At 35.7% G+C, this 12,384-nt stretch overlaps 1 protein-coding gene across 1 annotated transcript; it reads left to right on the top strand.

Annotated features, from left to right (window-relative positions):
* Positions 1-1,488: 1,488 nt before the first annotated feature.
* On the top strand, positions 1,489-8,304 carry LOC140151082 (caveolin-1-like). Its single transcript, XM_072173291.1, has 3 exons — positions 1,489-1,933; positions 5,865-5,957; positions 7,992-8,304. Exons 1-3 carry the CDS (start codon positions 1,652-1,654, stop codon positions 8,292-8,294), a joined length of 678 nt encoding a protein of 225 aa, XP_072029392.1. The 5' UTR covers positions 1,489-1,651; the 3' UTR covers positions 8,295-8,304.
* Positions 8,305-12,384: the final 4,080 nt, after the last annotated feature.

Here is a 12,384-nt window from a genome sequence, read left to right on the forward strand (position 1 = left end):
TCTTCATATTTTTGGTGTTATTTGTCGTTTACATATCCTTCCTAAAACACAAAAGTGCGACCCTCTCCAAACACCTAAATTAGCTAAAAATTTAGGACATGTTACAAAACTATATTTTCTAGAATTTCATAGAATAATTTAAATGTAGCTTGTACCGTTTTTTTTTGGCATCCTTCAGAACGGAGCGGTCCGTTACCAATATAGCTCAATATTTTCGGTCAAATCTCCATTCAATTAACACGGGGAGTTGGCTAGCTATGGGCTAGCTATGCTTTGCCCACACTCATATTCTACGAAAGTGCGACCCCTTCTGAACATCTAACCTAGCTGTAATTTTAGGTCATGTTAGAGAAATATATTTGCTAGAAGTTTGGAGAATAGTTTAAATATTGGCTGGTTATTTTTCACACAGTGATGTTAACTAGTCAAGTGCCCATTCTTCCAACATACATCATTTGTAGAGGTCACGCGTCAATGGTGAGAGCACTGTGTATTGTGTATAGGAAAACGGACAGTAACTGCAGTATGACAGCCATTCAGCTCTTTAGATAGTTTAGGAGTTATGGTCCAGGCTTCACATACATATGTTAACACAGACTCTACTGTTGCCCTGAAAACCCGCAGCACGCTAAAATGTCTAAATTTATCACCAAACGATTTGTGTTATTATGGGTTCATCATGTGCACTCATCTTTTAAAGTTAGAAACAAATTGCCCACCATCCTAGGGTTAAGGGCTCCCCTTTGCATGAGAGGGTAGAGGGCGCACTGGTTATGAAACTTTTCTAAAAGATTTTAGATTACAAACTTGGTATCTAGATTAGAATATTGTGATTTTGGCCCATATTTTAGTAATATCGAGACTGTTTGTACTTATTTTGGTATTAGTAGAATAGGATATACCCATAGTTATACATTAATAGCAAAAACAAGATAATATGTTTAGTATAGAAAGGAAGGTGTTCTAACAGGTTCCCCTTCAATAGACGTGTTACAAAGAAAAATACCCATCGTTGAAGGTTTGTTAATTTGACTAAAATAATTTCAAATTTGAAAAAACTGATCAGCACTAATTGACAATTATTTTGCTATCACAACTCCCCCAAAATGAAATTTATGAATGACTACAATGAAGCAGACGTAAGTTAGGCATACGGCGTAAAAATGACGACCTCAGAACTTAATAATAATATCATCGCTGGCATGGTTCGATGCACTATTTGAGGTTATTGAACTATGCCACTGGAATGAGGCCGTTGTGGTCCATAGTGATTATGTAACATACTTTCAAATTGCAACTAAAATGATTACAAACCCGGTAAATAATAAACAAACTAAAATAAAATTTTCTGACCAGGAACAAAGGTTTCACTTCCTATTTCTGATACAAACAAAACACTTAAACATTTGTGTCAGAATAATTATAGGGAAGTGAGAGTTAAAACCTTTAGCCGACCCGTAGAGCATAAACCTTGTGCAATACCGGTAATATATTGCCAGTATTACCGGTATTGCTCAAGGTTTATTCCTAAATACCAATAGGCACATGACCCATGTCTATTATTGTGATTGTGTGAAATACTATTTTATGGTCCCGCATTATTTGGACCAGTGTCAACAGGCTCGTATAAGTGTTTGAAAACTCAAACAAGATGGCGAGTGGGAATCCTCCAGATTTACCCTCAGATGAGAAACGTCCTCAATATTCCCCGTACCAAGCACCACACTATCCAACAGCTCCAGGATACCAGCATTTATCTGAACCTGGATCAGAAACACAACGATATAGTGTGCAGGCTCCTGCAGCTCAGTCATCAGCACCGTCAGATCCACCAACGGTGTCTAGTAATGTCCCAAATGAGGAGACTACCGAACAACGACGACTGTCGAGAGAGTTTTATGACGATGTTTTCCGACTATCAAAACCAGTCGAGGTCAGTGATGTAGTCAGGACTATTTTCAGAGTGACAGTGGGAGCAAAGGGATAAGACATCTTTTAAGGTGGGAAAATTTGAAGGAAGGCCAAAGAAGGCCTAACAATCTTATAAATATCAGAGTGGCCAGCATTAAAGGGAGGCAAGAAGGAGGGGGCAAGACTTTCACAAGAGACAGTGCCCCCTGGCTACGCTACTGATTAAGGTATATAAAGTGCAAAAGGTTCCATATTTAATATTAGGCTCAAGGGGTTAAGAGGCAAGAGAAAGACAATTACCACATTTTTAGTAACTTAATTTTTATTTTAAAGCTATATTATCAGCTGCATCTATATCAAAATGGTTCTATGGGGTCAAAATTGCTGTTAATTTGACAAAAACTTAGGTGTCAAAATACTCGTTTGTTATAACAATTCAAATAGTATTACACAATCTAGGATTACATCCTGGTCCAGATGAGATGGCGAGCTAGCTTCATGGCTGCAAAGATCTACCCAGGAGCAGATTGTGTATCAGACCACCAACTGCTTGTATCAACCACATGAAGTTGAAGCTTATAAGAATCAAGCGTCAAAAAAGGCAACAAGATATGATGTAAGCATGATCAAGAATAGCTATAGAGTAGAAGTGAGAAACCAATTTCAAAAATGATTGGAAGATGATCCTGAAGAGACTACCCATTTAGGAACTGTGCTAAGATATTAAGCATGCAGTAACAGATTCAGCACATAAGACAATGCTAAAACGTAAGTGTAAAAAAAAGCCATGGCTTACAGAAGAAGTATATTCAACCCAGCTGACCAACCAAGGAATGTCAAGAAAAAAGGATTTGATCTCGGGGATTTGAATCTAGAAGCTTATCAGGAAAGACAAGACTGATTTTATCAAGCAGAAGTGTACCGAGGTGTAATTAATAACACCAGGGACATGTACAGAAATATCAAGCTACTGACCAGCAAACCAATGTCCGGCTCAATGCTGTGAAGGACGAACATGGCAACGTCCTTACAGAGGAGGAAGAGATTAAAACAAGATGGAAACAGTATTGTGAGAAGCTATATGCTTCACAGGAAGAAAGTATTCCACCTGAGGAAACAGACCAAGAGAACTAGGATAATGATCCAGATATCTTGATGAGTGAGGTTGAAAAAGCCATAAAGAAACTTAGAAATGGCAAATCACCTGGGATTGATAATATACAAGCAGAATTGCTCAAAGACTGACAAAGAGAATGATGTGGATGGAGAAGCTCTGGAGAAGCAAGGAATCGCCAGAAGATTGGAAAACGGCAGTGATTCTCCCTTTACTTAAGAAAGATGACACCAGAGAATGTGCCAACAATCGTACAATATCTCTCACCTCCCATACCAGCAAGGTATTGCTTCATAACATTGCTGAACGAATTCGGTTTCAGGAAAGGACGGAAGAGGAACGAGAAATCAGATCGACAACCTGGGGATTATAATGAAGAAAAAAAACCCGTGAAGTTCCAGCAACCTCTGTTTCTCTGCCTCATAGACTACTCCAAGACCTTTGATTGTGTTATGGCGCATCATGAAGGAAATGGAATTCTCTGCACATGTGGTGTACCTGTGGACTTGATAAAATCTTTGTACCAAAGACAGAAAGCCACAGTAAGATTTGAGTGTGGAGACTCAGACTCTCACAAATGCATTTTTGCACCATTCCGCGACACTTGGAATTGCATCCACTATACACGACCCGTATTTAAGTGGAAGTGTTAAACCCCCACCCTCACCGTTGTCAGTGTTTTCTTGCTATAAGTTGCTTTTATGTATCCTCAAACGAAATGACTTTACCGGAACATGATGGCGCGCGAAAATTGCAATTTCAATGCTAAAACATGTAAAACTAAAATACGGCAAATTAGGACAATTGTGGCCTAACCCTGAGCCGAAAGAAGATGCACATTACAACTTATTACTTCCTCTTTCTTTATTTACTTCCTTTTTTAAAAATTTTATTTATTCCTCTCAATATTTTTCCCCCACCCCCAGATCGTGACCCATGGACTAGCTCGGGCCCATTGTACCAAATTACACTATACCAATTTACCAAACCGCTGGGTACCATAATGAACAAAACTCATGGGTTGGGTAAGGTTTTTTACCCAATCGGGTTTTTACCCTGTGTTCTAACAGGGTAGTGTCTTTGTTAATAAGTTATTTTCATAAATAATGTCAGTGTGGATGTATGTTGTTCTGGCTTATATATTTTGCTACCTCTGTCTGTCACTCTGTCAGTCTTAGGTTCAGGGCCGGATTTACCAGATAGGCCAGATGGGTCCGGGCCGCTTAATTTCTTTCTGCAACCATAATGAGCCGCAATATATAACTAACCGCATAGTCCGAGGGAAGTTCCATTATTGTTAGGGTTAGGGTCTTAGGATTAGGGTTAGGGTTAGGGTAAGGGTTAGGGTTTAGGGTTAGGGTTAGGGTTTAGGGTTAGGGTTAGGGTTAGGATTAGGAGATGATATACGTATTTATAGCACTAATATACTAGTAATAGTATATTGTGTGTATGCACTTTATTGCGTAATCAGTAAGTATGATAAACAAACACCTTCCTGGCACAACGACTCATAGCACAGTGGTGTAGGCATTAGACTTTGAAAACATAGATTGTGGGTTCGAACCCCAGGTAAACCGTTGTAGAATTTTAATTCTAGTAAATTTCTTTTCATTTTATTAAGGGATCTAAAATGAGCGTTTATTGCGTTTCGACAGTATTTTTTGTGGGACACGAGAGCACCTCAGACCTATCGAATTGCATTCTGAATACGAAGCATGTCTTTCTGATATCAAATAATTTTCATTTTTGAAAATCACAATATAATACAAATTTTATGACAAATTATAAAAATTGGATATTTTTCAAATTTTTGATATATAACAGTCCTCGAAGTAAATTATATAAATCTAATGATATATTCTTAAAGTATATGTAGCAGGGAGGAAAAGCCGACGGTCAATTGAAAATTTTGACCTTTCATATTGAATATATGGATTTTTTCCCAAAAACACCAAAAAAAATTAGGTCTTTTTGGGAAAAAAATCCATATATTCAATACGAAAGGTCAAAATTTTCAATTGATCGTCGGCTTTTCATCCCATCCTACATAACTTTAAGTATAAATCATCAGATTTATAAAGTTTACTTCAAGTACTGTTAAATATCAAAAATATCAATTTTAATGATTTGCCATAAAATGTGTATTAAATTGCGAATTTCAAACAATCAAAATTATTTGATATCAGAATGACATTCTTCGTATTCGGAATGCAATTCGATATGTCTGATGTGCTCTAATGTCCCAAAATAAATACTGTCCAAACGTTCATACCCCAGCCCTTAAGTAAGAGGAAATAATAATGGCAATACACTTGTGTTATATATGGTCTCATACTTACATGTATGTTGGCCTACTATGTGTTATCGTATTGCGGCCCATTATGGTTGCAGAAAGAAATTACGCGTCCGGGCCAAGGTCCCCCAAATTTTGGGAGCCCCCAAATTGCCCTCTGTATAGTTCTTTTTAGCCCGGAAACACCATTTTGAAACAAAATATGGTAAAATAGCAACATTTTGCGGGCTTCGCGCCTTTTGGACCTTTACATAACAAAAAAATTGTCTAAAAATGTTTCGCGCGCTTCGCGAATGTCCTGTTAAAATCAGAACAAAATATGCAGGTCCCTCTTCCGCCGCCAATCTCCATCTTATAGTAGGGTCATATTTGTAAACCAAAACCTCGTCACTTGAGTGCACATGCCATCCTCACGGTGAACTTGGGGTCTCCAAATTTTGGGCTGGCCCAGGGCCCCCAAAAAGGTAAATCCGGCCCTGCTTAGGTTTCCGAATAATAATAATAGTGAACGAAATGAATTCAATCAATTTGTTTTACCTTTAACAGGTAACGTTCCAGGAAGTTTTCCGAGAGGCAAAAGGTTCAGAGAGTCCAGAAGCCATCTTCAAAGTAAACAGGGCAGTGTTTGCTTACACATCGGTAAGAGATTGTCGTAAGTGAACATGCATTAGAAAAACATAAACATAAACATATACATAGACTTATTGCGCTCAGCATTTAAAGGCCCATTTAGTTATTTGCTCATCCGGACGATCGTAAAAATCATCAAAATTCAACATTGTCATAGATGTGCTATAGCCTGCAAGTGGTTCAACCGAAAACCGTGTCTTTAAGACAAAATAATGCATTTACATGAATCTGTAATTTATATTCTGACAGTATATAAATTAGCTACGTGTATTTGAATGGGGCCTCAACATTCTAAATACTGTTGTTTTCCTCATCGTTTGCCAAATTTTTTCCATTTCCAAAATACCAAATGACAATTTTAAATGACTTATCCTTCACTTTTAGGAAATTTATAATTAATTTCAATTTTTTGTGCACTTTCGCTGGTATCCCTGAAAGGGCCTTTAATAATATATTTTCATGTGAAAATGTGCTTTTTTAAATCATTTGCCATAAAATGTGTATTACATTGCGAATTTCAAAAAATCTAAATTATTTGATATCATCAGGACATTCTTCGTATTCAGAATGCAATTCGATATATCTGATGTGCTCTAATGTCCCACAATAAATACTGTCCAAACGTTCATACCCCATCCCTTAAGTGTTGACAAAATATGTGGCAAAAATGTTTGCAAAAAATATTTTACAATAACATTTTTAAAACATTTGAAAAACATTGTTGTAGTGTATTTTCATCAAAACCCAAAATATAACCTGTTTGAAACGTTTTCAAAACGTTTTTGTGTTTGCTGGGAACCTGGTTTTATGTCCGTTCACAGATTCTAGTAGGCACTATAATAGGCTCTACAGCTTTCAGGATTCGAAATCGAATGTTCATTGAATAACTTCAACGTGTTATTTAATCATTAATTTTGATTATCACGTTAAGGGCTGGGGTATGAACGTTTGGACAGTATTTATTTTGGGACATTAGAGCACATCAGACATATCAAATTGCATTCTGAATACGAAGAATGTCATTCTGATATCAAATAATTTTGATTTTTTGAAATTCGCAATTTAATACACATTTTATGGCAAATCATTAAAAATTGATATCTTTTATATTTAACAGTACTTGAAGTAAACTTTATAAATCTGATGATTTATACTTTAAAGTGTATGTAGGTGGGATGAAAAGCCGACGATCAATTGAAAATTTTGACCTTTCGTATTGAAGATATGGATTTTTTCCCAAAACACCAAAAAAAATTAGGTCTTTTGGGAAAAAATCCATATCTTCAATATGAAAGGTCAAAATTTTCAATTGACCGTCGGCTTTTCCTCCTGCTACATACACTTTAAGAATATATCATTAGATTTATATAATTTACTTCGAGGACTGTTATATATCAAAAATTTGAAAAATATCAAATTTTTATAATTTGTCATAAAATTTGTATTATATTGTGATTTTCAAAAATGAAAATTATTTGATATCAGAAAGAGATGCTTCGTATTCAGAATGCAATTCGATAGGTCTGAGGTGCTCTCATGTCCCACAAAAAATACTGTCGAAACGCAATAAACGCTCATTTTAGATCCCTTAAGGTAATTCGAAGAACATCAGATTTCGACTTACTATCCCGGGCTTATTATAAGCTATTGGGCGCAATTCAGCCACGTTTGACGTCGCATTTTCATTTCCCCTGTCATGTGTGGTGACTTTCGGCCATGTCGGTTTTCAGCAATAATTTTCCACTCAAGTAATATATTTGTTATGTAGGCCTAGACATGTTCTTGAGATTTTTGTACTCTTTCTCGAAAGGCTGAAGACGCTAAAATCTTAGCCGTTGTGGAATATGCTTGCGGAGAGCTGCTGGCCTTTTATAGGGCGACTGATGTTTTCTAGTTGATCTTACAAGATATAATACATGTATTATATCAATGCTCTCAAATTGCTTTGCATTGCACCCCCCCCCCCCCTCCGCATCGCTTGTAGGTTTTGTTCGTTTTTGTATTTTGTATTATGTTTTTATGATGTAAATATTCTTCTTACAGCGCGGGCTGTATATCCTCCTGTCCGTGGTCCTTGGTATTCTTCTATCCATCGTATGGGGCATAGCATTTGGAGCCATCAACTTCTTAGTTACCTGGATCTGCCAACCAGTACTGAAGATTTTCTTCATATCTATCAGGATCGCTGGTAATATTAATGGTCCAATTGTACATGTGTTCTTGGACCCTGTCTTCCAATCTTTTGGATACATGTTATCCAAGATACGCGGTGCATTCAATCTTGATGTTAACGGACTTATGTGGCAAAACAAAGAAAAACGCAGGGCACTCACAAAAGAGGCATAATTATTTTGTTTCCTATAAAAAATATTTTTTTCAAAATTAAGTTTTTCATAGTTACATGGTTTCAGTAAAGTTTTTTGACGATCTATGGTAAAATGATGTTAATGTTATATTTATATTATGTAATTTGATTAATACTCTTCAAGATGTGCAACAAATTATTCTCATACCTCCAGTTTCCGAGGTCTATTTACTTTCAGTCGTACAGTGAATATCATGAATATTATCATTATTTTTTACTAAAGAAAAGTTTATAGTGTCAGGGTATTTTCCAGGGTTTGCCGGTTTTTGCCGCAGGTAGAAAAATAACCGTGGTTATGTTTCAGTTTTTTCACCTCAAAACCAAAATAATTGCCTGGGTGTATGAAGGCCTGATTGTGTGATTTTAAGTTAATGCTAAGAAATTAAACGCATGGGTAAATTCAAAACGTTTATATTTTAAGAACTTGATGAGACAATGATAATTATGTTGAGAACGATTCATTAAAAATTGTGTGTTACTGTTTTAGTGAGCTTTCTGTGTTACTTTGAAATATTTCTATAATATAATGCGTTTTTGCCATTTCTGCCGTTTTAATCCAGGCAAGAACAGGCACTTTGCAGGCAAAAACGTGTTTTTGCTGGTAAAAACAGAACCATGCTATTTGAAAAGTTGACCGAGTTTTAACTGTGTTAGGGGTGGTGCAATAATTATGCGTACCCCTGGGGGTGAATTCTCAAAATGGTCTGCCAAAAACGCTTGCCCCCCTTTGGCCATGCCAAAAATCTTTGCCCCCCCCTTTCGACGTGCCAAAAACCTTTGCCCCCTTTTGACGTGCCAAAAATCTTTGCCCCCCCCCTTACACATGTAAGATTTTGGGGAACCCGAATTTAAAACCTTAAATTTTCTTATCATATAATGCGAGCGCAGCGAGCAGGAAATTTTGCATATTTGAATGTGTTCATAGCGTTTTCCTACGCCTTTTTAGGGCGTAATATAGAAACAGTACCCAAAATATCTGTGCCAAAAATTGCTTGCCCCCCCCTTTCGACCTGCCAAAAATCGCTTGACCCCCCTTTTGACCTGCCAAAAATGCTTGCCCCCCTTCTGGCCTGCCAAAAATCTTTGCCCCCCCTATAATTCACCCCGGGGTACACATAATTATTGCACCACCCCTTAATACCAACCACCGTGACAAGTCATACATTCTGCAGTTTGTGGATAGGACTTCTTACTCGTACTTACATCTTCAATTTATTTCATTTTAAAATATAAGACAATCCCCAAATGCCACAAGACAGCATAAAGTTCATTCTATTCAATACACTCCATAATTATTTTCGACCTTTCTTTTGAAACCCAAAATACAAATACACTGATTCCGCTAACCATGGGTCAATAATTTATCTGAATTGATGCCTCTGCCAAGTTTCAGGCGTGTCGCACAGGTGAATAAGCATTCTCAATAACAATTTTCTTTATTTTCATGGCAAACCAGGTCATTTTTGTCTGTTGTGTGGGCGACACACCCTAGGTGTAACTTGAATATCGTTGTACTTGGTACTTGGTACATGTACCTGTTATTTATATTCAGATATTGTGTGCTAACCACTGATAAAGGGAAGTTGCCTGGCATAAACATAATCTGTGCCATTATTTGGTAAATTGTACAATAATGAATTGCCTGTGAGAACATTCAGTTAATTGTTGAAATCTGAGTGTATTATGTTATGGTTTATATGGTTTGGGTTTTAAGTTTAGTTTTAGGTTTAGGTTTCAGTGTTAATTAGGGATAAAGCATGTAGATAAAAGTTATGGTTAGAGTTGGGCTTCTAGTACTAAGATTAAATTCATCCCTTACACCAACAGTTCAACATGGTTAATTGTACAATAACTTTTTATTTACACTGAAATTTTGGTTACACTAAAAGTTTCATTTAAGTAAGTGTTTTATTAATTCATATGATTGTTAAAACAAGTCAAGAGTGTATTGCAACAAGTTATATTAAAGTAAGTTATATTTAGAATAAAATAACTATATGGCAATAATGCTACTTCTCTGAAGTACGGTATGTGTGTATTATTATTTCTTTGCTTAACCTCATTGACATGTTTATGCAGATTCACAGCACAGGATCAAAAGGACAACAAACAATACTGAAGTCAACTTGAAATGTAAATGACTATATATATTAATAAATTACTATGAAATGAATGAAGAACTAAAGAAATTAAATAATGTAAACTAAATAAATAATTAAACATCTAATTGAATATTAAAAAAACAAAGGAACTAAAAAAGAAAGAAAGGAAGGAAAGAAAGACAGACAGACAGACACCCCGACAGACACCCAGACGGAAGGAAGGAAAGAAAGACAGGCACACTGAAAGAAAGAAAGAAAGAAAGAAAGAAAGAAAGAAAGAAAGAAAAGAAAGAAAGAAAGAAAGAAAGAAAGAAAGAAAGAAAGAAAAGAGAAAGAAAGAAAGAAAGAAAGAAAGAAAGAAAGAAAGAAAGAAAGAAAGAAAGAAAGAAAAAGAAAGAAAGAAAGAAAAAGAAAGAAATCCTTACATTCATATAATATTTGTACATAACTTAACAAAATTATGAATTTGTTATTTAAACTCATTGCCGGAAAATAATAAGGTGACATGCAAAGCATTACCATGATAACAATACAGTACAAAACAAGTACAGATTTCTGCATTCTGCACAAGTACATGTTCAGTGTATAGATGGTCTTGGTATAGGCAGGCAATAGAATTTGACCCTGTAAAATTATTGTTCAATGAGGAAAGTTATTTGCTTTCTTATTGGTTCAACTCCAATGATGACATTGACCGGGTGGAATATTTGTTGTATTGAACAAATCAAGCATATAGTACAAAGAATAATGGGTGAAAGTGACATCATTGGTAATTTGGCAATTATATTCAACTTCATTTTAGGTGGCGCTGTTAAAACTACACCAGTAGTCATGGTAGTAAAGGTAGCAAAGTGATTAATTTTATGTTCAAAACGTTTCAGCAAGCACCTGTAATGATAAAATGGCTCTAAATTATGGCACTTTGTTTATTTATCCCATATTGTATTCTTCTTAGGCCTAAAAATATTGTTTGATTGGGGTAACCCGACCAACCCTGTTCCAAGGCCTTTATCAAACACAATTTTCAACTTTAAAATTATACTTTAAAAGAAAAAAAACCCAAATCGCTACCTACCTACCCTATAGTTTTTTAGGCCTGCCTTACTTGTGTAATTTTAGAGGCGCAGGCTGATTAATTCTTTTTTAATTAAGTACTAGTAATATATGTTCTTAATTACAGCAAAAATCTTTTCAAATGCATAATTTTATCCAATGACTGCAGTACTAAAATATTGCCTGCTTATAATTACTAGTGCAAGCTGCAAGTTTTTTGATTTTATTTTGTTTGACTGAATTTTGTTTTGCCTTATGTAAATTAATTGATACCTCTTTTCAAATGAAGCAGTAAACTCAAACAACTACATAGACTATGCCATAGTCGAATTTTGAGAAATTTAGAAATAGGCCTATGTTATCAATCTCGATAATATAATGTAATAAATAGTCTATAAGCAAATCTAGTTGCCCTAGATGTAGGCATTCTAAGTGATCATTTGTGTCCTGCCTTACTTTTGTTTTTTAATATTTTTTTTGAAAGAGGGCTCCCTTCATGCCTACCAGTGATTTTCTAGCAGTCTGTTTTATTTTCATAAAAAGCTCACGTTACTCACGAAAAATACGACTATGGACAAACGATTGCGGTTAAGTCAGTGACGCTACGATGAGACTAAACTTGGCTCCACCCCTTGACCAATCAGAAACAGCGAATAGTTTCCGTCTCGTCCATAATTGTACAGGGGTTCTTGTATTTGGCAAAAGATAATACAATTTATTTAAAGAAAAATCAACGGTGGTACAAATCGATCAAGATTATATTTAGTATTTACTGTGATAAATATCGAATAATAACCCAATAAATAAGAAATACCTGTATGGAAAAGTCAAATTATACAACGCCAACTATTTGTCATCCCCGTGGGAAAGTGCAGCAATTTATTTGCCAAAATCGATCAGCAGGAGAAAATACCCC

This window comes from Amphiura filiformis, chromosome 4, assembly GCF_039555335.1.
Source record: "Amphiura filiformis chromosome 4, Afil_fr2py, whole genome shotgun sequence".
NCBI classification, from domain to species: Eukaryota; Metazoa; Echinodermata; class Ophiuroidea; order Amphilepidida; family Amphiuridae; genus Amphiura; species Amphiura filiformis.

What these genes read in the sequence shown, in the direction of transcription:
- LOC140151082 (XM_072173291.1), top strand. Translation starts at nt 1,652, where the DNA reads ATGGCGAGTGGGAATCCTCCAGATTTACCCTCAGATGAGAAACGTCCT. An exon ending in GACTATCAAAACCAGTCGAG is followed by an intron (nt 1,934 to 5,864) that starts GTCAGTGATGTA and finishes TACCTTTAACAG; the next exon opens with GTAACGTTCCAGGAAGTTTT. An exon ending in CAGTGTTTGCTTACACATCG is followed by an intron (nt 5,958 to 7,991) that starts GTAAGAGATTGT and finishes TTCTTCTTACAG; the next exon opens with CGCGGGCTGTATATCCTCCT.